General features: G+C 33.8%; 3 protein-coding genes across 3 annotated transcripts; 1 reads left to right on the top strand and 2 right to left on the bottom strand.

The window, feature by feature from the left end:
- Positions 1-742: 742 nt before the first annotated feature.
- On the top strand, positions 743-2,798 carry LOC117920439 (ammonium transporter 3 member 3-like). Its single transcript, XM_034837972.1, has 3 exons — positions 743-1,615; positions 1,693-1,978; positions 2,064-2,798. Exons 1-3 carry the CDS (start codon positions 968-970, stop codon positions 2,558-2,560), a joined length of 1,431 nt encoding a protein of 476 aa, XP_034693863.1. The 5' UTR covers positions 743-967; the 3' UTR covers positions 2,561-2,798.
- LOC117920440 (BAG family molecular chaperone regulator 4-like) lies at positions 2,645-12,302 on the bottom strand. The gene is made up of 4 exons (XM_034837973.1): positions 12,081-12,302; positions 11,085-11,341; positions 10,865-11,011; positions 2,645-3,074 (listed from the first exon to the last, which is right to left on the bottom strand). The coding sequence occupies exons 1-4, from the start codon at positions 12,277-12,279 to the stop codon at positions 2,877-2,879; spliced, it is 801 nt and encodes a 266-aa protein (XP_034693864.1). The 5' UTR covers positions 12,280-12,302; the 3' UTR covers positions 2,645-2,876.
- Positions 12,303-16,884: 4,582 nt separating this feature from the next.
- On the bottom strand, positions 16,885-17,618 carry LOC117921300 (UPF0098 protein CPn_0877/CP_0992/CPj0877/CpB0906-like). Its single transcript, XM_034839157.1, has 2 exons — positions 17,193-17,618; positions 16,885-17,045 (listed from the first exon to the last, which is right to left on the bottom strand). The coding sequence occupies exons 1-2, from the start codon at positions 17,616-17,618 to the stop codon at positions 16,971-16,973; spliced, it is 501 nt and encodes a 166-aa protein (XP_034695048.1). The 3' UTR covers positions 16,885-16,970.
- Positions 17,619-25,338: the final 7,720 nt, after the last annotated feature.

The raw sequence follows: 25,338 nt of genomic DNA, 5'->3' as shown, positions 1-25,338 counted from the left end.
TTTCAGTAATTTAGTTCTATCGAGTCATCTTTCAAACTGGGTATCACCCTCTAATTTAAGGCCAATTCTCTGTGATATAGTTCCCTGGTTCTGATCTAATAATGGTGTCACAATTCAATTCTGATCATCATGAATTTGCACCAAGATGGGAGTCCTATACAACAAATTTGAATAGCTGGAATAGCAACAATGAAAAAGCTTAGTGGGAAAACAGACTACTCTAGGAATCTGGGACCTGTAAGACTGTTCGCTCTTTAAGAAACAATCAAGAGGTAAAAGAAATAAACTTAATATCAGACAATTTAGAGCCTATCTTTCTCACTGATTGAAACTGCACTGACTGGGCTCATTTTATGAGGTTGTGATTCTACCCCAGCATGGAGAAAAACTTATGATTCTCCGAACTCACAACATAGACAAAACACCTTGTGTCCCACAGAACATATTCCATTGTTTTTATGTGCAGAGTTTTCCATGTTCAGACCCCAAGTAGCTTTGAACATTATAACCAAGGACTACTCACATTAATTAGCCTCTGTCCCATTTTTCTTGACTTAAAAGGATCTTGACTTGGTTGCGAATCTCACAGAATCTTCCCATGTGGAGAAAGACTTGGGTATATTCATTAAGAAGCTTAACACCATATTCAGGATTAGATCCACCATTTGATGCTCATCACACTGCAACTCAATCCCATCACAAAAGCTGCTTCACCCTAGTCTCACTCTTTTGGTCAATGGGATCTGAGGATTGCATCATTCACGCCAAACAAGGTAGGACCCCGGCCTAGTCTGTGTCATCTACAGCTACAACCGCTCAACAAGGAAGATTCATGCTTGGATTCTGACATGGATCACCACAGCCACACTCTAAAACATGTTTGGAATCTATATAAGCAAGTGCTCGTGTTTGAGCTCTGTGAAGGTTAGGGGCTAATTTCAGACTTTTCTTTTTTCAAGACTCAGCAATGGCAGCTGCATCTGTTGTTCCGGTAGCATACCAGACATCGCTCCCCACTGTACCTGACTGGCTAAACAAGGGTGATAACACATGGCAGATGATCTCTGCCGCCCTGGTGGCCATGCAAGGCATGCCTGGACTGGTAATCCTGTATGCTGGCCTTGTCAAGAAGAAATGGGCACTCAACTCAGCCTTCATGGCCCTCTATGCCTTTGCCGCAGTCATGCCTTGTTGGGTCCTCTGGGCTTACAAGATGTCGTTTGGCCATCGCCTTCTACCTTTCTGGGGCAAAGCAGGCCTTGCCGTTTCCCAAGATTTCTTAATCCCCCGAGCTACTCTCCCCTCGACACGTTATGTAAATGGGGATTTTATAGCGCAAGCAGCTAGTCCATTGTACCCCATGGCTACCATGGTTTTCTTCCAGTTTGCTTTTGCTGCTGTGACTGTGATACTCCTTGCTGGGTCTGTGCTGGGTCGAATGAGCATCAAAGCTTGGATGGCCTTTGTACCACTATGGATTACTTTTGCTTACAGCATTGGCGCTTTCAGTATATGGGGCGGCGGTTTCCTCTTCCAATGGGGCATCATGGACTATTCCGGTGGTTATGTCGTCCATTTAGCTTCTGGTGCTGCAGGATTCACAGCAGCTTATTGGGTACGTGGGATCTCTCTGTGCTCATACATAGATATATAAATATAGACTAAGCTATCTCTCTTTTTCAATTTCTGTAGGTGGGGCCGAGATTGCAGGTAGACCGGGAACAATTCCCACCAAACAATCTTCTACTGGCACTGGCTGGTGCTGGTATTCTTTGGATGGGGTGGACAGGTTTCAATGGAGGTGACCCTTTTGCTGCAAATGTCGATTCCTCCCTTGCAGTTCTCAATACTCATATATGCGCAACAACCAGTCTCCTTGTATGGACTTTCTGGGATACGTTTTTCTTCAAGAAGCCCTCAGTAATTGGCGCCATCCAGGGAATGATAACTGGGTTGGTCTGCATCACCCCTGGTGCAGGTAAGAGTGGGGCACCTCCTAACAGCTCTGTCTTGAACTTTCTTCTCTTAACCACTTCCTTAGTTCCTGACACTGGTTGCAACAGGTCTTGTTCAGGGATGGGCTGCATTGATAATGGGCATTGCATCTGGAAGTGTCCCCTGGTACACCATGATGTGTCTTAGTAGGAAACTCCCTTTCCTGCAGAAGATTGATGACACCCTCGGTGTCTTCCATACTCATGCTGTGGCTGGAACCTTGGGTGGGGCTCTTACGGGACTCTTTGCTCATCCAGATCTCTCTGCCTTATTCATAGTGGTACCCAATTCCAGAGGGGCCTTCTATGGTGGTCGGGGCGGTGTCCAATTTCTGAAGCAGTTGGTTGGTGCAAGTTTCATAATAGGTTGGAATGTAATAGTTACATCCATCATCCTCCTGGTGATTAGCAAGTTTATACCCCTTCGTATGTCTGAGGAAGACCTCATAATAGGGGATGATGCAGCGCATGGAGAAGAAGCCTATGCTCTTGCTGGACAAGGAGCAAGAGAAAAATCTACATACAATAATATGCAGCTGCAAAACGCTTCAGGCTTTGAGCTTTGATTCTTGATTTCAAGGAAAAGAGACGTATATCCTTCAGCAATCATATGAAATACATGAAATAGCAGGAAATTGAAGGCACAAAAGTAATATGCTTAATAAGCAGTTCAACATTCAATAAATCCATGGTATGAGTACCAATTGTCGGTCTAGTAAAATGAAGTTTCATTTACAGTCTTGAGGTCTGTACCCCACAGCAAAATATGAACTACCAATGAAGCATACAACAATATTAAATTCATTCCAGGTACCATATTATATTATACGACTTGTATACCTTACCAAGTTCCATATACCACACAATGCGGGAGGCTTAAGACTAATCAAATGTTTCCCAATCCTGATTCACTGCTGTGGAAGATGGCATTGGGGGTGGGGCGGTCAGGCTTCCCAGTCCAGATTCAAATGTCTCCCATTTGGTTGTCACTGACACCGCATTGCTCTTAGTGCTAAATGGATTGGAGTTTCTTGCTTTCAGGGTGTCTAGCATCTCCACAAGGCTCTGGACACGTCGAACCTGGTCGGGGATTTGAGTTGGTCAGCAGTCTTTATTAGCAATATGTGTGATTCAAGTTGTATGGCCAACAGACATTTTTACTAGAAAGGCAGAAGCTAACTTAACTTTTAACCATTTATAGAGGGGAGTACTGACAAAAGTGCAATTCCATGTTTCATACTTTCCAGAAAACATAAAAGACAAACTCAGACCATAAAGTCTCAGCATCTGAAAAGGCTGACCCACAAATTTTTCACTACCATTAGATATCACAACAGAACCACTAAGCTAGATTAAGAACCCAACCAAAATTTGAGCATGAAGATAATCAGCTCACGAAGTATGTACCTTCCCTCCCCATGATTGTTGTCACAACAGAAGCTTTTGATGCCACTTTGTTGTGCCAGTTAAATGTTTTAACTAACTTTCCAAATATTAGTAAAGACAAAGCAAATCCACACATACAAGGAGACGCAAGATTTAATATGGTTCAACCGACCATGTCTACATCCATATTTTGTGAGATAATCAATCTGCTCTATCATAGATCAAAACTCAAGCCTGGAAGCAATCTCATAATTCCTTACTCCTAATATTCACATTTTAAACCCAAGACCTGCTCCATTGGTTTTCCCATCTCTTTCTTATATCTCTACCATCAATAATTCCCATATACATCACCATCTCATAACTTTTCCCTTGATGGCATAAAGTATTTTTAAAGACATTCCTAACACTTTTCCTTGTTTAATAAGAAAACATTGGTATAGGAAATATTCTCTACAATATTTTATCAAAAGGAATTCTTATGAAACTAGTAATTGAACTAAATAAAAATATGACACACTTTCCGACAATAAATGATATGTCATAGGACAAGGAGGTAAAATTGGATTATTAATAGCATAAACCTGAAAGGAGGGAAAGCAAGTGTAAAGGTCTATCAGCTCCAGCATTAACTTCAAACTTTTAAACCAAGTGGGACAAACTTACAGTGAGATGAGACTTCTGGCAAAGGATGTTTTGAACATATTAATGCAAGAATCATAGAGCTAAAAAATGAATGAGAGTTGCTCATGAACAACTCAGCTTGATTTGAAGCTCATTGAAACTTCTCAGTCAAATGAATCAATCTTCCACTTAGGTTCAAAACAAAGAGGAGGTAAGATAGGCCAAAAGAATATACACACATATATATACACACACATACATACACACATATATGTAATTAAAAAGAAAAAGTTCAACGAATAATGCTTCTCTACAGGAATTTGGATGAATGATGCAAGGCCACTTGTACATACAAAGAATCATAAAGAATCTCTTGAGTATCAATGTTATGATGTAGCCACTAACTTGATTGGTAAAGATGGGCATGCCAGATCCTAACAGACAAACAAGTGTTGGATTAGGTTAATGAGCCACCTTGGTTCAGTTCATTGAGAAGCTTGATTTCACCTATAACCTTCAACACCCAAGCTTGAAGTGGGAAGTAGAGCTCATGTCCAAGCTTTGGTTGACTTGAGCTCAGGCCAAATCAACCAATATGAACTGAACAAACCAATAATGAGCTTCATATCATTCACAACCCAAGAGATTCATAGTACATATAGCCAAGTGTAATCTCTTTTCCAAGATATTTTCAATATTTTATTGGAGCTTCCAAATTAAAGTTTCCATTGTTAGAATTCATGAGAGTTTGCCTCTGAAGTTTGAAAGTCTTAGTTAGACTTAGTCTTTGTTTTTTGATAAGTAAGCACAGAATTCATAGAAAAAAGGCAAAAAGCCACAAAGTATACGGGGGTATACAAGGCTACTAAGGCCTCACAAGCAAAAAAACCAAAAAAAACCCACTACCCCTTATCTGGAAGCTAACCACTCTAGAAATCCTATAAGGGAGTTCGGCTCCTCTCCCATATACAATTTAGCCCAACCCCAAATGTTACATACAAAATAATATTTAATTTTCTGAATAACTAACTCCCCCCAATAAGCTAGCCTATTCCTTTCCTTCCAAACCGTCTAAAAAATAAATAACGAAATGGAATTCCAAAGTTTTTTCCTTTTTTTCCCCACAAAGGAACCCCTCCAACTAAATAAAACCTCCTTTACAGTTTCAAGAAATGCCCACTGTACCCCAAACAAACCCAAAACTAAGTCCCACAGCACTCTGGCCACTGTACAATGAATAAGGATCTGATTTACATTTTCCTCTTCACAAGCACACAAAAAACAGAGATTGGGGAGCTGCCACCCTCTCTTCTGGAGTCTATCAAGAGTCATAATCTTCCCCCAAGTGGCTTGCCACGCAAAGAACACAATTTTAGATGGAACTCTCTCCACCCAAATTTTATTTTTCGGAAAAGCAACCGTCAAAGGCCTATCCAACAAGTTGTAAACTTCCTTTACTCTAAACTGCCCATTACCTCCTACCTTCCAAAAAACCGAATCTTCCTCCAAAGTTATACTGTGGCCCCTCAATTCATGAAGCAAGTTGCCTACCATATCCAATTCTCAATCGTTAAAATCCCTAATGAACCTCAAATTCCAACCTCCTCCTCTAAAATTCTGGTCCCACATTTCTTCTCTTGTCGCCTTCCTATGAGCTGCCAAAGTAAAGAGGTGCGGGAAATTCTGGGACAGCACTGTATCCCCACACCAATGATCAGTCCAAAACCTAATTTTATTGCCTTTCCCCACTTTAAACACCAAATTTTCCCAGCACCATCCAGCTTCCTTCAAAATCTCCTTCCAAACGCACCCACAGCCTTTTTTGTCCTCCAACCGCAATCCTCTTGTCCATACTTCGCCATAAGCACTTGCTTCCAAAGAGCCTCCTTGTCACAAGCAAATCTCCAAATCCATTTGCCAAGTAAAGCTTTGTTCAAAAGGGTTAGCTTCCTTATTCCAAGCCCCCCTTTCTCCTTATCCCCACAAACCACCTCCCATTTAACAAGGTGAGCTTTCCCTTCCAGATTTCCCCCTCCCCACAAAAAATCTCTTTGCAATTTTTCTAGCCTCCTTGCCACAAATTTGGGCATGCGAAAAAGGGACATTTGATACACTAGCATGCTTGCCATTGTGCTCTTAATAAGAGTGATTCTCCCACCCTTTGAAATATATTGTCTTTTCCAAAGGGCAAGTCTCCTCCTCACTTTCTCTTCTACCTCGTCCCACCCAGAAACGACTTTATTTGGCGCCCCCAATGGCAGCCCCAAGTAGACTGCAGGCAGCTGCCCCACTCTACACCCTAACTCCACTGCCATCTCGTTCACCTCTTCCACTTCCCCTACCGGAATGATCTCGCTTTTAGCCAAATTAATTCTTAACCCTGATGCGGTTTCAAACCAAAACAAAATCCAACTCAAATGCGTTAAATGCTCCTTTTTTGCCTCACAAAAGACGATTGTGTCATCGGCAAAGAGCAATTGAGTAATGTGGACAGCCCGCCCTCTATCACGCTGAATATTACACCCCGAAATAAATCCCCCTTCCACAGCCCTTCTGATTAAAACGCTCAATACTTCCATTCCCATAACAAAAAGATAGGGGGAAAGGGGATCCCCTTGGCGCAACCCCTTCGAGCTTGAGAAGAAACCAGCTGGGACTCCGTTCACCATGACTGAGTACTTAGCTGTGGAAATACACCACCACATCCAACTCAGCCACTTTGGACCAAACCCCATTTTTTGCATGACCTTCATTAGGAACTGCCAATTAATGTTATCATACGCCTTCTCAATATCCAACTTGCATATTAGCCCTTTCTCACCCTTTTTTTGCCAAGCATCAATCACCTCATTAGCTATTAGAGAGGCATCTAAGATTTGTCTTCCCTTAACAAACGCGTTCTAATCAGGGGAGACCACTTTTCTTATCACTTTTTTGAGTCTATTGGCCAAAACCTTGGCCAACAGTTTATACAGCCCCCCACCCCCAAGAGACTGATGGGTCTAAAGTCCCCTAGATCCTCGGCCCCTCCTTTCTTAGGTAATAGCACCAAAAAGGTGTTATTGAGGCTTTTTAAGAAGATATTCTGCTCATAGAACTCCTTAAACATGTCCAATATCTCCTCCTTCACAAAGTCCCAGAAATTTTGCCAAAAAGCCAACGTGAAGCCATCTGGACCTAGGGCTTTATCCCCGTTCATATCCATCAGAGCAGCCTACACCTCGCCTCAAAGAAATGGAGCTCTAGCATCCCTGCTTCTTGAAGGCTGATTTGGTTCAATTGCAGCCTTCCAATGTCCACCTTCCAATCCGAGCTTTGTTATTGTTTCATATCAGATTCTTGCTCCATAATTTTCTGTTTTCAGTTAGTAGTAGTACCAATAAAATCTGACAGTAGCTGAGATTTTTTTGCAATTTCCGTTTGGTTGTAAGCCTATAAATCGGCATTCTCATTTGTGAAATAGATGTGTGCCTTCCTTCAATTCATAACTCTCAAATTATTTATTTTTCTCTGCAAGTTCTAGTTCTTTTTTTTCTACAGATTCTGACATCCATAAGCACACAATCTAAAAGCTTCAATTGATATTCCACCAACATCAATCTTTTGCATATGCTTCAATGACTATTCTACCAATATCAATCTTTGGTACATATACATAATACCACAGCCCAATCCTGTTTTGGTATCAGTAGTCCTCATCTATCCGTAAAAACCAAAAAAAAAAAAAAATCCAACAAGGGATTTCTTTAAACTCAGGGGAAGATGTCCAATTCACTTTCAAATCTGACAATTTTTACCTAATTGACAAATGAACAAAAATTCTATAGCATGATATGATATAAAATGTACATCAAATCATTCAAATCATATGAAATGATGAATGGCTCAGGAAAGACTAAGGTGGTGTTTGTTTTTTTACTTAATTCTAAATAGAACCTTAATGCTTAATAGTGTTAAATATTAGGTTATTTGTTTTTGTAGTATTTTATTTCTATTAAGTATTAAAAAGTAAAAAAAACCAATATGTTATTTTTTCTATTTAGAAAAAGCTAAATTTGGCTTTTTCTATTTAGTAAAAAGTTTATAATAAGTCATGAAAAAGTAGAAAAACAAACAACCTAAATTCTAAAACTAAATTGCTTTCAGCAAAAAGCCAAAACACAAACACCACCTAAGATTAAGGAAGGAGTTTCAAGCTTTTTACAAATTTCCTATCCGCCTCAGGGGATTGGAATTTGTAAGTTGGCTATTGAGAAGCCTCACAACCATGTTAGTTGGAGTTTCCTAATGGTAGAGCTAGATAAGATGAGATTTGGTTACTGATGGATTGAATGGATAAAGTTTTGCATCTCAATAGCAAGATTTTGTGTTAGTAAAGAAGATGCCTATATTAGCTTTTTCTAGAGTACAAGAGGGTTGAGGTAGGGTGATGCTTTTTCTCCCTATTTGTTGGTGTTGGTCATGAAGGGTTTCAGTTGTTTTTTTAGAAAGGTTATAACAGGAAGATTAATTTCTGGATTTAAGGTCGGAGAGAGAAGTGGTGAAGGGATAAAGATTTTTCATCTTCTTTTGGAAAATGAAACACTCTTTTTCTGTGATACATGTCCAAAACAATTGGGGATTTCTATGATACACTCTTTTTCTACAATTGGGGATTTAAGGTGGGAGAGAGAAGTGGTGAAGGGGATAGGGATTTCTCATCTTCATTTTGCATATGACACACTCCTTTTCTATGATACCTACCCATCAATTGTATAGTACAAATTGGTGTACATTAAGGCACTGGATTATATATATTTACTTTCATTTTTCCAATCAAAAAAATAAGTTTGGTGTATTTGAGCTAGATTTTTATATGGTTCACAGAAGTTTCAAAGTTGACAATTAATTTGGGAAAAGTAATATTACTTCCTGTATGGTACGTTCCAGATGTGGAGGAATAAGCTTTTTTGTTTCAATGTGGGATTGGAAAGTTCCTAGTCACCCACCTTGGTGTTGCTTTAGGAGCACCTTCCGAGTCTTCAACAATTTGGAATGTAATTAAGGAGAGATTTCACAAAAGATTAGCAATGTGGAAGCAACAATAATTCTAAAAGAGTGGTAGACTTATAAGGAGCGCTTTGTCTAACTTGCTAGTCTATTTTGTGTTTCTTCTTGATATTCCAAATAAGGTGCAATTGAGATTGGAGAAGATCTAGAGGGATTCCCATTGGAAGATGAATCCCTTGAAAAAATCCATGTTTAGTGAATTGGTTGGTTTTTTGCTTGGATAAGAAAAAGAGGGCAGTATCAAAGCCTTATCGATTCTAGATAAAATTTTGCTCGGCAAATGAAGTTGGAGATTTGCCTCAGGAAGAGAGTCATCGTGGAGTTGATTGTTGATCAAAAGTTTGGGAAGAAGCATGAAGTTGGCGTTCAAAAGTGGGAAGAGTGGGCTTGAGGTGGGCTTGTGAAAAGCCATAAGGAGAGGACGAGAACTTTGGAAGTGGAACAAGTTTAGTTGTGGGAGATGGAAGGAGAGTGAACTTGTGGTAGGATGTTTGGTGTGGTGATTTGCCCTTGAGTCCCTCCTCTTCTTTTTTTGTCATTGCTACTTCCAAGAAAGCTTGTGCTGCATATGCGGAGGAGGTATCAAGTTGGGGTAGAGCATTGAAACGCTTCTTTCTAAAGATAATTCCACGATTGGAAGTTGGAAGCTGGAGATGAAGGGTCTTTTCTTGGGAGGATACAAGAGAAATTAGAATTGTTGAGTTGGTAAGGATGGAAAATTTATTGATCAAAACATTCCATTATTATGAGGAACTAGAAGCAGAGGTCTTTATATTTGGAACTTGTAGACCCAATAAAAAGAGGTTTTTTTTTTCTTTGGGCCTAGGAAGTGGTGTGAGGGAGAATCTTGACAAACAATTACTGGTGAATTGGTGCTATCTTTGCTAAAATGTATAAGAATCAACTAATCACATTCTCTTGTAGTGTGATAACACAAGGGTTATATACCATCTCTTATTCTCTTTATTTGGAGTTGAATGGATAATGACTCTTCAATAAGAGAAACTCCATTGGCATGGCATGGGAATCTTGTGAGGAAGATTCTTAGGAAGACTTGGAGGACTACTCCATTATACTTTTTTGGACTATAGAGAAACCATAGATCATTTGAAAATGTGTAACAACCATGTTAAGCACTCAAAAATCTTTTCCTATCTTCTCTTTTTTCTTTGGTATAAATAGTGAATTGATGTGGCTACCTTCTCTTTGCAAGACTTTATCAATTGGTTGGGCTCTAGTTAAGGAGAGGGAGGTTTTTCTTCAGTTTATCTTTTTCCTTTGCCGTGTGGCACCTTCTGTCTATTGCTTTCATACTTTGGTTGTGCCATTTTGTTTAGCTTAATAAATTTGTCTTTGGCTTTTTTGTTTTTTTTGCTTTTAAGTACTTTAGGATAATAAATTCTTCAAAACAAGAAGTCATCAACAATTTTTTTAAAATTTTGGGACAACAAAACTCTTAATATAACTGGAATCTAATACCTCATAAATCTGTCATTTAAGTACTTTAAATGACACCAGGTCCCACTATTCCGTTAACGGTTGGATACCAATCATAAAAAGTAAATTACATGTACTCCTTAGATTATAATACTCAGCAAGTAAAATATGCTAATCTTGCAAAAAAAAAAAAATCAACTCATATAAAGCAAGCATTAATCTGAAACTTAATCAGAATCACACTAACAAACCACATATGTAAAGAAATATTTGAATCTGGACTCATGATCCTGGAAACAATATACAACAAGCTTGAAAAACAAGGATAAAATATCTTAACTAAAAAAAGTTACACTCTGGCATTGGCTACTAACCTCAGCCCTTCTCTGCACTTTTGCTTCTCCTTCAGCCTCAATGCCATCCAATTTCAATAACTGCCTCATGAGCAACTCTGTTAAGACAACAAACTCCTTGTCCTCAACAGTAGTCCCACCATTCACAGTTGCTTCTAAGGCAACCACCTACAAGATAAAGCAACCCAAATCAGCATCCATGATCAAAGATCAAATGGTTATAGGAGACAAACAGAACCACCTTTTCCAAGAGCTTATCAACTTCTGCTTTGACTTCAGCGACAGCTTTACATGCCTTTGATATCTCATCACTTCTTCTCGCCTCTTCAAGCTTCCTCTCTTTGCTTGCCATTTCCTCCAAGAGCAACAACTTTGATCTATCCTTCACCCCCACCTGCTGCAAACACTCCTGATCATCTATCTCCTTTCCCCTGAACAAGAGTCTTTGGTCCTTGGGCTCCAAACCAGTTTCTTGGACAAGACGCTTCTTCAGATCCCCTTCCATTATAAGAACCATAAGCAAATATGCATCAATTTCAATGAATATAAAACATAGCCTGTATATCCAAGCGCAGTTCATTGGAAAATTATTTTGAAGAACAAGAGAGCATTACATTATTGTTCCATCACCATAAACCCAAAAAGTGACATGAAAATCTCAACCCTCCCAATAACAGATAAATTTGAAAAATAAACCTCAATAATTAAGTTTCAGAACAACCTAAAAAGCTCTCACAGGCCAGCACATCCACAAATGGGCAAAATCAACTCCAAATCCATTTAATCAATAGTCAATTAAAAGCATACATAAACCAAATCCACTCAAAGGCAGATTTAAAACATCCAAAAAACCCCTCGCTTGAACAAGATCACAAAAACCGCAACCCATCACAGAAAAAATAAAAATTTAAAATTTAAAAATAACTGTCATTCGGTGATTGTGTGGAAAAGAGGGGAAAACCAGTAGGGAAAACGGTGAATACCACCATTAAAAGCCAAAAGGGCATAAATCCAGACAATGAATAAACCCCAATATCTAGTACACGTAACAATTAACACACAAACAGACATATGCATAATTATATATATCCACACATCAAAACCTCAAAGAGATCGCGTTTGGTTCTAGGGAAAGAAAGGGGAAAAAAAACAATTCCAAATCGAATCATTTTTCCTTCCCTTTTTCTGGCATTCTTTCCTGAGAAGCAAAACCCAAAGGAAAAGGTTAAAGGAGTACCAAAAGTGGATTGAATGGGGACATGGAGTTGGTGGTGGTTAGAACCATGACAGACCTTGATGTTGATCATGGCCGACCCTGACCCAGAATCACCACCACCGCCACCGCCAACCCCACCATTATTATCACCATCTTCTCTCTTCTGAACCAGCATCCCACCTGGCCTCAGTTCCCACTCCAAATCCTCTTCCCTTTTCATCTTCCCCCACCCCCCCAACAGCTTCCAAGTCGATTTTTTTTCTCCTTTTATCACAGTTTTTTACTAAAACTCAGGATGGATGAGTAATAACGGCTGAGGGAGATCGGTGCCAAAGTGCCAGCAGAGTCAAAACGTCGTCGTTTTAGGAGCCCCACTTCTGCCTGCCTATCTGTCTCCGCTGTCAGTGGAACTTCTTGTTGCATCCACATCCCATGAATTGGATTGCTTGGTGGCTCCTTTATTTTCCTGGAATTTAAGATTATTTCTCCTGAAATTCGATATATTAAGTTGGATTCCAACTATATTATTAAGTCCATCTTTGTCTCTATCTTGTTGAATTTGTTGGGTGAAAAAAAAAATGTTATTATTATAGCATGGTAATGGTATATTAGAAAATATTTTTTTAAGTAGTTTCTAAAAAATAACCTTTGAATTATTCTTATTTATTTTTAGAAATAAAATTTAATTTCATTTGAGAGAATGCGGGATTTAACTTGAAGAAAGATTTGTAACCGTCATTGGAGACTTAAAGGCTTGAAAGCTTCAATACAGTAAAACCCTCACTGAAAATAAGCTTGAGAAGAATGGGCATAATCAAGAAATTGACAAATCATTATAAAATCTTATTTTACAATGTTTATATCTTATCTCCTTACATTTATTGCTTTATTACTTGTTTTATTAAGGATGTTTTCGAAAAAGTTTAAAAACTCGATTCACCCCTTCTTGGATGTTTTGCTTAATTAAATTAATTTTATTTCACAAAACTAAAAATTGTAAAATAATAAGAAAGTTTAATTTTAGGGACAATTGTGTTTTGGGTCCAAAAATTAACATTTGGTCCATATAACTTACATAATTAATGGAAATGATATAAGATATTAAGAGATCAGTATACCATTCAAATTTCTATATATTATCTTTTAAGGATATAAAATAGTGATGGACTAAAATACAGAATTACCTTTCACATAAGCTTTTTTTGTCTATATTACACCATTATTTACGTAACCATAATAATTCTATTTTAACAATTTGGATTTTTTATTGTTTTTAAATTTTTTATATAAATAATCGAAAATCAGCATTATTTTCTATTTAAATTATAAATAAAGAAAAATTATGTTCAAAAACTATTTTAAAAAATACTTTCTAGAAAAATGGTAATATGGTTTATATTTTTTATATTTTCTTTTTGAAAAAACACTTAATTAAAAAATGAAAACTATTTTTAAAAATAAAAATTGAAAACCTTGTTTAGTACTATTTTTTATATGAAATCCATTTTTTTTCTGGTAGTTATTTTAATAATAAAATAAAAAAATATAATATGTTTATAATTAAATAAAGGAATTGATCAATTATGTATTTTTTGTGTGACTATATTTTACATGGAAAATAATTAAATAACTCAATTATATATATATATATATATATATATATATATATATATATATATATATATATATATATATATATATATATATATTACTCTTTTAATTTTATTTTCTTTATTTATTTTTTGTTTAATAGAAAATTTTAATACATCCATAATTAACAAAGTAATAGATTAATTATGCACTTTTTGATCTATTAAAATAAATTACTTTCTAATTTAAATAAATAAAATGAAATAAGTAAATAAATTTGGGGTTATTTCTATTTTTTAACATATCTTATATTAATATTTTTTATGGTTAAATCAATTTTTTATTATTTTTTCTTTAATTCCAAAAATAAAACGAAATAAATAAATAAATTTTGTATTTTCTTACTGATCTTATATTTATATTTCTTATGGTTAAATAAAAATTTTATTCTTTTTTCTTTATTTCCAAAAATAAAAGGAAATAAATAAATAAATTTGGCTTAAATAATAGTTTTTAAGTAATTTCTTTGTCTTATTTTTAATTACATTTTGCATTGAAAATAAAATAAAATAACGTTTTTATTTGTTTTAATTATTTTAAATGTCAAACTATTGGGAACATGGTTTACATACTCATGTGAATATAATTTATGCATATATATGAAATTTATATCATTCTACAAGGTTATTACACTAATTTGTACAAAGGGTGTACAATACTGTACATTTTGAACAACCTTTTTTTTTCTTATCATCTAAGGATTATACGCTCTACTATCACAAATTCTTTTATTTCATGTACTTTATTTAACTCGCATTTAATAATTCAAATACTACCTTAATAATTATGTTTAGGAAAAAATTTTGTTTTTACGTTTTATATCCTTTTTTAAATCAAACCATTTGAAACATGGTTCACACATCACATTTGGCACATAATGTATGCATAGGGATGAAATTTGTACATGGTACAAGGGTGTTATACTAATTATACAGGGTAAATGTTCTAACTGTACAAGACAAATGTTCTAACTATGCAAGGGGTATACAAGGCTATTCTTTGTGAAATATTTCAATCAATTTTGGACCATTTTTTTTTTGTCTTGTCATCTAAGAATTGCACACTCTCAAGGTACACATTTCTCTATCATACACTCATCTTATGCACTTTATTTGATTCACATATGACAATTCGAATACTTATTTACACTAATGATGTTTGAGAGAAAATTTTGTTTTTCCATTTTCCACTATTTTTTGAACCAAACCAATGAAAACATGGTTAATCTACCTATGGTTACACATTGAGTAGGGGGTATATGGAATTTGAGTCACTGTACAAGGTATTTACACTAAATATACATGATAAATATACTAACTGTACAAGAGTGTACAAAATTATTATTTGTGAAGGATTTTAAGTGATTCTGAAAAACTTGTTTGTTTATTTCCCCTAACTGATTATCTTTAACTCTTTTAATATATTTATACTCATTTATTTAAAAAATGAAAAACTAATTTTTTTTTTTTTTTGTAAACATGTTCTATTACCTTTCAAGTAAAAAATTAAATAAGTTTGAAAGTCAATAAAAAAAAATTAAATACCACTTTCAATAATTTTTAGATAAAATTTTACATAATATATTTTATTTGAAATTTAATTTTTAAAGTTTCACTAAAAAATTGTATTGACAATTTTCTTGTTGTGAGTCAAAATACTTTGTATTAGTTTATTTAGATAAAAAAAATTATTAATATAATATTAGAACTTCATATCTTAGTTATTTTTTTCAATAAATTTATCTTTTAAAATTTTTTTAAATACAAAACATTAAAAATTAAAAAGCTAAAAGTATATATATATATATATATATATATATGAAGTGATACTATATTTTTAAATTTTTTTAAATATGGTTAATATAGAAAATATAAAAAATAATTAAAAATAAGATAAAAGTATAAATGAAAGGATAATATAAATTTAAAATAAAAAATAAAAATTAAACTAAAAGATAAATACAAAAAGATAAAAAATATTTGGATAAAAAATCTCAAAATTTTTATTCTTACTTATAATAAGAGTAAAAAGATTCAATATCTTTAAAAATGAAAAAATGAAAAAGAAAAACCTTATTGCTTTTTATTTGTCATAAAATAGAAATATAGATCGGAAGAAAAAATTAAAAATGAGTAATAGGGAGTAAAAAATGAGAAAAAAATATAAAAAAAAATTAAAATTCACACTCACTATGTCTATATAAAGATTAAAAGTATTTTAGAAATTAATAAAAGACAATATCCTTCTTCTCAATTTTCAGACTTTCTTTAGGTGTTGGACTTAATTATATAAGATATATGGACCACATCTTAATTTTTGAACTTTGTTAGACCCAAAACACAATTCTCCCTTTTAAAAAGAATAAAAAATTAAATTATTAATATTCTTCATAAGATTTCTTTAATATAAAATTTTGATTATTAATTTCACGGATCTTAATATGATTGGATAACCACATTAATATACTAAGATGGCACTCTAGAATTGGTAGCTTTTAACCTTTGTTTTTAACAATAGAAAAATATAAAAATAAATAAATAAATAATTACTTTTTATGTAATTTATGTTTTTAAAAATAATTTTTTTAGAAAAAATAATTTTAAAAATTAGTTAAAGTAAAACTGAACAGAAGATATTCTATACCTTATCTAAAGTATTTGATAAATCACGTATTAGACTCGCTCTTTTTCAAGCAAAAGCTGTCATTGGAGAAGCTCTTCAAACTTACTTTATGAAACATGAATTATGAATTAAGAATCAATGAAAGCTGAACTTGTGAATAATTTAAAAGCAAAATATCACCCAACATTTTGAAGCTATTTATTAATAATTTTTATATGGAATATAAAAAATTATTGATGATTTTTTAAATTTATTTAAAAATAAGATATTAAAAAAAATTTACAACTTCGAATTGGGAGGAAAAGAGAGAGGTGGTCTGTTCAATAAAAGGAACGGTTTAAAAAACATGGATATTTAGACTTTGAATCAAAATTTTCCTTCCCTAAAAGGCTTCAAGTTCAAAAACTGAAAGAAGAGTAGCCATCAGAAACCATATGCCCAAGGCCCAAGGATGAGTCCATACGTGATATGTGTGGGCTACCTTCAGATTGCTGCTACTCCCTTGGATATTGTCCTCCAAAAACAAATACAGGAAAGAAAAAGTGATATTACATTGGAACTTCAAATTTTTATAAAATCGCATTAATATCACACCTCAAAAAACCACACAAAATCAAAGCATATAGAAAAACTCAATAGCTAGAAAATAGCAATCAAGACGGCTTCTCCCAAAATATGCCCTTGTTTCGCATCCAATAGCTTATCCTTCGTAACCTGCGTACACCCAAAAAATTAATAATGAAAATCGGATTCGAATCTTGCAAATTCCAATTGAATCATCCAAGAAATTCACCGCCCAAATAGCATTGCATGCATGCAAAACGCACATATTCACGTCAACCTCAAACACTTATATATTACCTTGTTTCCAAGCTTCACTTCCTCATCCAAAGCATAGAGCTTGAACTCGAACCTGTGCCCATGGCTCGACAGCTTGGTGCCGCGCCACCCAGGCAGCTTGAAATCGTTGTACCCTTCCTTAATCCCAGCATAATCGCCGCTGTAGACCTCCTCCTTCCCCGAGAACCCCTCTGGCAGGCCCTTCAGGGTCGGTGGAATGTTGACCACCACCCAATGGACCCACGGCACAATAGGGTCTTTGGGATCGGGGGCGTCGATGTCCTGAACCACAAGGGCCAGAGTTTTGGTTCCATCTGGGACGTTGTACCACTCCAAGGGCGGAGATATGTGCTTCTGGGCACCTTGGCCTTCAGCTGTGTACTTTCTTGGTAATCTTCCTTCGTTGTCTACTTGGGGTGACACCAGTCTAAATTCATCGCTGGCCATGGCTTAAACTCCGAAGCTGGATTGATCTGGGGCTGATTTGTTCTTATAGAACCGAGTCTCTATTTACATATATGGAAGCAGGTGACGCGTGGTGGATGAAGTATCGAGAGAAGACGAGAGCTTCGTGGTATATCAACGCGTGTCTCCCACGTGTCACGAAGCTGGGGTGTTGTGGGGTTGATGAAATTTTGTGATTCATTTGCGTGAATAAAATAATATATGAATTTTTAATCTGCCAAAAATTATAACCACATATTGTTAACAAGGTCAAGAAAAATTTACTAATTTTAATTTTCTTTTGTTAAATTAGCCTCGGTTCAAATGTCTTTGATTTTTGCAAAATTAAAATCCAACCTTCCAAATTCAAGTCAAGTCGGAGCAGGTAGGGCTATGGTATGTTTATATAAGGCAGACAGGGTCTGTGCTTCAGGTTTAGCCCAAAGCTAATTTCTGGGTAGGCCCAAGACCTACCCAGACTCGGCCCATGTGGCTTAATCGAAGCTCAAAACCATTGTATGAGCTGTCAGTTTGTTTATTTTATAACTAGAGAATACACTAAACATAAGAAACTAAAAATCCTCAATAATTTTATTGCACTATATTTTACAAAAAGTTAAAGTTTTAAAAATAGTCTGAAGGGATCAAAATCTTGTTAGGATGATGGGTCTGCACCCGGTCTACGATTTTATAACTAATTTTTTGTTTAGATTAAAGTTTGATTTTGTGGGGAATATGTGGGTAGAAATTATGGTGGTAAGGTTTGATACCATATGTCACTCAATATGACTCGAATATGACATGTTCTTGATCTGAGTTGAATATAATCATATTTGGATGAAATTTGTATCGAATGAGTCTTCATAATATGTTAAGGTTAAAGTTTGATTTTATGATAGATAAAAATTAGGGTAGTAAGGTTTGATTGAATGATTCTGTCTTTATCATTGTGAATTGAATTTCATTCAACAATGCATCACTCAATGCGATGAATATAATCATATTTAGATGAAATTTGTATACGATTAGTCTCCTTAATATGAATTTGAAATAAATATGTTAATTAAATTATAAATATGTTATATTGAAAGGTTAATATATAAAGTAATATAAGACCAAATTCAATCTAATTATTAAATATAGTATATAAAATATAATTTATTTAATAATTTGATAGTATTTAAATCTATATTTTAAAGTTTATTTGTTTAATAATTAGATGGTATTTAAATTTAAATTTAAATTTTTAAAATTTTATTATTATTGGTATTGTGTTTATGTGGATGTGTTGAATATGGGAATAGCATGACCATCCGTACAAAAAGCAAAAGAGAAAAGAGAAAAGAAAAGCAGGTAAGACTTAAGAGTGAAATAAAAGAGGGAAAGGACATGATTTGGAAGTGGTTGGACAGTTCCCGGTGTTTCTGATACGTCTCAAGCTGGTGATCTCATGGGGAAAAAACATAAAAATAAATAAATACGCACGCAGGTACGGTCATGGCGATGGGTCATGACTCAGGACTCATGAAGCCGATTATCCATCAATCAATCCTCTCATCACCCTCTGCTTCCTCTTAAGATGCCATGTCTACAGTCTCAACTACTCACCTCTTCGCCACATCTAAATCTCTCTCTCTTTTTTTTTTTTTTTTTTTTTTGGCTTCAAAGTAAGGTGAAAGTCAGATCCCTATTCCATCCACCCAAAAGCCTTTTGATTCTCCTTTCTTCTTCTTCTTCTTTTTTTTTTTTTTTCTTTTTTATCTTTTCAAAATCATATAAAATTAAATGCTGGTTTTTTGTTTTTTCCCCCCTCTGTCGTTTCTTTTTCGCAAAAGTCAACATAGATGTTTTATTTTCTTTTCCCTCTCCTGAAACCTACGTACTTTTTTCCAGACAATTTTTCCACCTTGAATGAATAAAAAGTTAAGCTTTTTATTTTTCCTTTTGAGAAAAAAAAAAAGACCAACTAGAAGAGTTAATTAGGTCCTTAGAAAGAAAATGTCTTGCATTCTTTTTTTTCTTTTTTTTTTTAAATTGATGATCTTTAAAATGGACATGTATATAAAAAAATTGAAAATTAAAACAAATTATTTTTAAATTATAATATTAAATAACTTTATTAAATATATTTTATATATTTAATAACTTAAATTAAATAATTAAATCATTCTAAATCAATTTATCCAACACTCTAGTTTTTATCCACCATAAGTATAACATTATAACTCAATATTGATGAATTCAATCAAAAGTACATCTAACACCGTTCAATTACACAAAGAATGAAAGATTTTTAAAGCATTTCACAAAAAGACAAAAAGATTAAAAAAAAAAAAAAAAACATCACATTCATGTGATCTCAAATACTAGATTCACCTTTAAAGAAAAACTACATTTATATTGTCTCAAACATTTATTGATATTTGCATCAAGACAACTTTCAAGGCAAGTTTTGTTATCACCTTAGTAGAGTCATTATCACTACTCGTGGATCATATTGACACATGAATTATCTTTAAGTAGAGTAAATGACGGTTGAAAATTATAAACTTTCAATAGGGGGATAAAAAAAAGAAATTATGTCATAAAAAAATAAGTCATTATTATTTGTTAAGGAAGTCAATGAGATAGATTTGCACAAGACTTTTAAAGCATTTCACAAAAAGATAAAAAAAAAAAAAAAATCACATTCATATGATCTCAAACACTATATTCACCTTTAAAGAAAAACTACATTTGTATTGTCTTAAACATTTATTGATCTTTGCATCAAGACAACTGTCAAGCCAAGTTTTGTTATCATCTTAGTAGAGTCATTATCACTACTCGTGGATCATATTGACACATGAATTTTCTTTAAGTAGAGTAAATGATGGTTGAAAATTATAAACTTCCTATAAGGGAATAAAAAAAAAGAAATTATGTCATAAAAAAATAAGTCATTATTATTTGTTAAGGAAGTCAATAAGATAGATTTGCACAAGACAAGTTGGGGACAAGTGACCCCTATTCCAATCTTACAGGAGACAAGGCTGGTGACCCTATTCCAATCCTATGGGAGACAAGGGAGGTGACCCTAATTTCATTCCATTATCATCTTTACTATTTGTTGATCATATTAATATATGAATAGTCTTTAAACAAAATAAATCAAATCAATCTATGGATGAGACAAGTTTGGGATAGGTGAGACCTATTCCAATCTTATGGGAGACAAGGAGGTGACCCTTATTCCATCCCAACTATTTGTTGATTGCATTGATACATTGGGGGGAAAGATTATTTTGTATTTAAGTTTGCTACCTTTATTGGCATGATCAAATTAGTCAAAGTATTATTGCAAAAACATCGATGATTCAATTTTATAAAAACATGGATGTTGATACAGAGTTTGGTAAAAAATGATAAAATTAATTAAAACTTTTGGATACAACTTTCATAATGATAAAACAACCAATAATGCTAACTATATTTAGCTAACTTTTCACAAAAGGTATCTTAAATTGTTATGTGTACTTTTTATAAATTATATTAAATGTACATGACTCCAACTAGTTTTTTAAGTTATAAAAATTATTGAAACTTATAGTTTTAAAATGAAATTTTATCTCAATTATTTTTTTTATTTAAATTTTTTGGGAAAATTTCTTTAAAGCTTTTATTTGAAAATTGTATATTTATTATATTTTCAATTAAATTTAAAAATCATTTTTAATTCCTTTTATCAAATCAATTAGTTTTTTTTGTTGAATTTTTTTTTCATAAATAGTTATTACAATTTCATTTTTTAGTTCAATCAAGTTAATTTATTAAGTCATCAATGTGATAGTTTTGAAAAATTAGAACAATTATCAACACGTTAGGATATTTTGAAGAAAAAAATAAAAATTGACACAGGTGATCAAATTCCCCCCCGGTCCCTTTTTTCATTTTTTGAAAATTTTTTAGTTAATGACAACTTTCTGATCCTTTTATGTAATCCCAAAAATTAAAAAATCTATTACATTGGATGTTTAACCTCTACTTCTTAAGTCATGATATTACACATTGGATGGAAGAAAAAGTATTTGTCACTATATAAGTATGAATTTTTTTTTAATATTGTAAACGAATTTTAAAATTGTAAAGATCCATTGAATAAAAAATGAATAATATTTATACAATTGAAAGTAAGTTATTATAAATAATATCAAAATTGATCTCTAATCGCAATGTGGGTATTCGTTTGGTCTCGTGAGATGTTTGTTTGGAGAATTTTTTTTGCGGTATACAAGTTCAAACTCTTCTTAACCTAATAAATATGTGTTAAAGTCGTTACGTGATAACTTATTTAAATTTAAAACGGACAATATTTATTCAGTTGAGTACGAATCGTTACATAACGTAATAAAATTAAAATTTAATTATAATTATGTAACTACATTAATATTTCACATAAGAAATGACTACTAGCTGGTTAGCGATAATTAACCATTGTCTCAATTATTTAAATTTATTTTTATTTTTTAAATAAAAAATAAATATAGTTTATAAATAAGTGAATAACATAAATTTTTTAATTTATTTTTTTAGAAGTGAAATTTTTATTTCACATGTTAAAATATATATATATATATATATAATTGGGATAGGAGGCTTGTGCCTTAAAAAAATTGAGTTAAATTCATTTAATTTTCCTAAAATTTTGGTTAAATATATTTAATTTTCATTAGTTTAAAATTTTATTAAATACATCTTTTATCATTTTTATTTTTTATTTTTATTTACATTACCTCTCACTCAAAATAAAAAAGATATTTAATAAAATTTTAAACCAATGAAATCAAATAAATTGACCAAAACTTTAAAGGCTTTGAATGAAAATTACCAAAAGAATTTACAAACTTATCTAAATTTGATTTATCCTTATCTCATACTAGGAATGATAATGGGGCGGGTTCGAGACGGGTAGCCCCTATCCCAACCCCACCCCGTTTAGCAAAAACAATTCCAATCCCCGTCTCGTTAAAAAATTAAACGGGGCTGGGAGGGTATGGGAACTTTTTTTTTTTTTTTTTTTTTTTAAATTTTAAAAATTACTTTTAAATTTTTTAATTACATTAAAATAAATATATTTTATAAATAATAAAATTATTATATTTTTTATAACTTATTTTATTAAATTTTTTTATTATTATCTATATATTAAAAATAGTAAAATAAAATTTTAAATTAAATTAAAATTAAAAATTAAATTAAATTAAAATTTAAAATTAATTTTATATGTAAATGGGGCGGGATGGGGCCATCCCCGGGTTTAAAAAAAAAAATCCCATACCCGTCCCAAACCCGTTTAATAAATTTTAACCCCGTCCCATTAGGGGTGGGACGGGTACCCGAAAAAACCCGCCTTGTTGCCATCCCTATCTCATACTCATCTTATTAATAGCAATACAAATAACATTAAAAAATTTCGATTCCTAACCCTCATCTCATATAATAATTTTACAAATTCCCTCCATATATCAATTCAAATAATACAATATAATCCTTATGCTTTGGATAATGCTATGTCAATTATATGGTCACTATTAAAGAGTATAGTACGCATATTGAACTAAAATTGATAGCCTAATATGGTATTAAAATTGAGTTTTATTTTATTTTATATAAATTCAAATTGTGTTTAGTACTTGATATAGGCTACATATGAGAGGGAGAGTTGTAAGTTTAAATTTTTAGAAAAATGGGTGATTGATCGATTAGAGCACATGAAAAGGACTCGATAATTTAAAAGTGGGTTTTATAAAAATTTGTATTTGATTTTTTAAAGAAACAAATATAGTTTCGTGTATAGGTATTTTGAAGTTACATACGGTCGAACGAAAAGAAAGGAAAAGAAAAAAAGTCAAAAACTTTGGGCAAAACTGAAGCAGTGACGTTGGAGATAGGGTGTCAACTTACTAGGGTTAGGTAGCGTTTCTGTTACTCAAAACAGGAACAACAGTTACCTGTATTGACTAAGGGGAGTTAAAAGAAGATGCATGTGTGCCTACAGATAGCGACTTGAAGCTTCAAACTTCAAACCAAACCAAAAGCATACCTTATTCAACCCTCTATGTCTCCACCACTAATGGCTAAGCAACCACATATTTGCTACCCTCCACGTGAAACCCAACTTCACTGTCTGCCCCGCTGCCTCTTCCTCTCCTCTCCATTCAGTATTCACATCAAATGCCAAATCCAATCCAAACTCTATTGCACTACTGACCACTGTGGACACCCCACTATTCTGGTCTCTTTTTTGATCTTTGGTTTGATGGTGGATTTTTGCAGTTTTGGAGTCAAAGGCTAGGTCTGTTAAACCCAAAGGGTTTGGGCTAGCTAAAGGTTAGGGAAAGTTGTGACTGATGTGGGAGGAGGATTGAGTGGACAGCTAAAGCAGGTAACTTGAGTTGAACAAGAAAGAATTATTAGCCTTCTACCCACCCCACTCTTAACGTGAATACCGGAGAGCCCACATGTGCCCTTGCCTGCACCGTGGCCCTCTCTCTCTCTCTCTCTCTCTCTCTCTCTTCTATTCATTTTGTGGTTTCAACTTTCAGAAAATCTTTCTTCAATGCATTTTCAGACATGAGAACATGTGAATTATATGAAAAGTTTGAAAATGGAGCAGGAAATTGAAACTTCAGTGAAATTATCTGAACACCATTCTAGTGCTTTCCTCGGTTACATTGATTTAACATTCTGTGACCAAATCTACTGAGAAACACTCGTGACCCTTGAAAGAAAAGTGCTGAATTTTTTTGTCAAGCTCTCTCAGTTACTTTTGCAAGGCACTAAATGACATGACATGAATCAAGAAGATGGATTTGTAGATTGTTTTTTATTGAAGAGTTTGAAAAGTGCCGAGCGGAATTTTGTTTGTATGTTTGTTGGGCTTTAATTATTTTGAACTTGTAAGCTAATATTACTTATGTTATTCATTACAGTCAAATTAATTAAAGGTTTGACTCTTTGCTACTTACAACTGCACATTTATTCCGGAGAAAACACCCCCGGTGGATTTGAAGGTTCAACCAATAATGATTTCCAAATCAATTAACCAAACCAAGACACAACACTTGGATCAGTGTCGTTTGGAGCATGGAGTTTTCACCTTTTTCAGTGATTAGAGAGTGGATCTAGCTCGAATGCAGCGTTGGATCAAGTAAAATTAGGACCCAAAAAAAAAAAAAAAGAGGGGAAAAAAAAATTAACCCCTTAAAAGAAGAGCTCTGGGTGAAGGGACATTATGCCTCTTCCCTTTTCTTGCAAAAGAGTAGTCATGACTGGGGACATGAATAGTTATTCTCTTTCAGCAAACAGTATATATCCTAGGGAAAAAGCATTGTTCGTACAGTAAAAGCCCAGCAACGATTTTGTCCTTAGATATAGACTCACCTGCAACTATGACACATCCACTTCCATTTCAGAGCGAGGACCCCCACCACCCACCCCCATCCCCCATCCCCCACCCCACCACCCACAAGGCCCACTACCCAACTTCTTTGTAAAGACGAATTCACTGATTTCTTCTCTCTCTCTCTTGCCGACTCTAGGGGCCACTGCTGCCTAGTGGAGGCCTCCTAGGGCCACATACCTAGACCCAAGACAGATACCTGAGGCTGAGTATGACCATATATATATAATTAAAGTTTGAGCAAATAAGGCAAAGCAGCACTCTTGGCTTAAGGGCTAGCGT

The sequence above is a fragment of the Vitis riparia genome, chromosome 8 (genome assembly GCF_004353265.1).
Source record: "Vitis riparia cultivar Riparia Gloire de Montpellier isolate 1030 chromosome 8, EGFV_Vit.rip_1.0, whole genome shotgun sequence".
Taxonomy (NCBI): Eukaryota; Viridiplantae; Streptophyta; class Magnoliopsida; order Vitales; family Vitaceae; genus Vitis; species Vitis riparia.
This window is presented reverse-complemented; position numbering and strand designations above follow the sequence as displayed.

Bases quoted from the DNA above. Each gene is read 5' to 3' on its own strand.
- LOC117921300 (XM_034839157.1), bottom strand. From the start codon at position 17,618: ATGGCCAGCGATGAATTTAGACTGGTGTCACCCCAAGTAGACAACGAA. The intron at 17,046-17,192 runs GTAATATATAAG...GGGTGTACGCAG, and splicing joins AAGTGAAGCTTGGAAACAAG to GTTACGAAGGATAAGCTATT.
- LOC117920439 (XM_034837972.1), top strand. From the start codon at position 968: ATGGCAGCTGCATCTGTTGTTCCGGTAGCATACCAGACATCGCTCCCC. The intron at 1,616-1,692 runs GTACGTGGGATC...CAATTTCTGTAG, and splicing joins GATTCACAGCAGCTTATTGG to GTGGGGCCGAGATTGCAGGT. The intron at 1,979-2,063 runs GTAAGAGTGGGG...TGGTTGCAACAG, and splicing joins CTGCATCACCCCTGGTGCAG to GTCTTGTTCAGGGATGGGCT.
- LOC117920440 (XM_034837973.1), bottom strand. From the start codon at position 12,279: ATGAAAAGGGAAGAGGATTTGGAGTGGGAACTGAGGCCAGGTGGGATG. The intron at 11,342-12,080 runs GTACTCCTTTAA...TTATAATGGAAG, and splicing joins CCCCATTCAATCCACTTTTG to GGGATCTGAAGAAGCGTCTT. The intron at 11,012-11,084 runs GTGGTTCTGTTT...TTTATCTTGTAG, and splicing joins TTGATAAGCTCTTGGAAAAG to GTGGTTGCCTTAGAAGCAAC.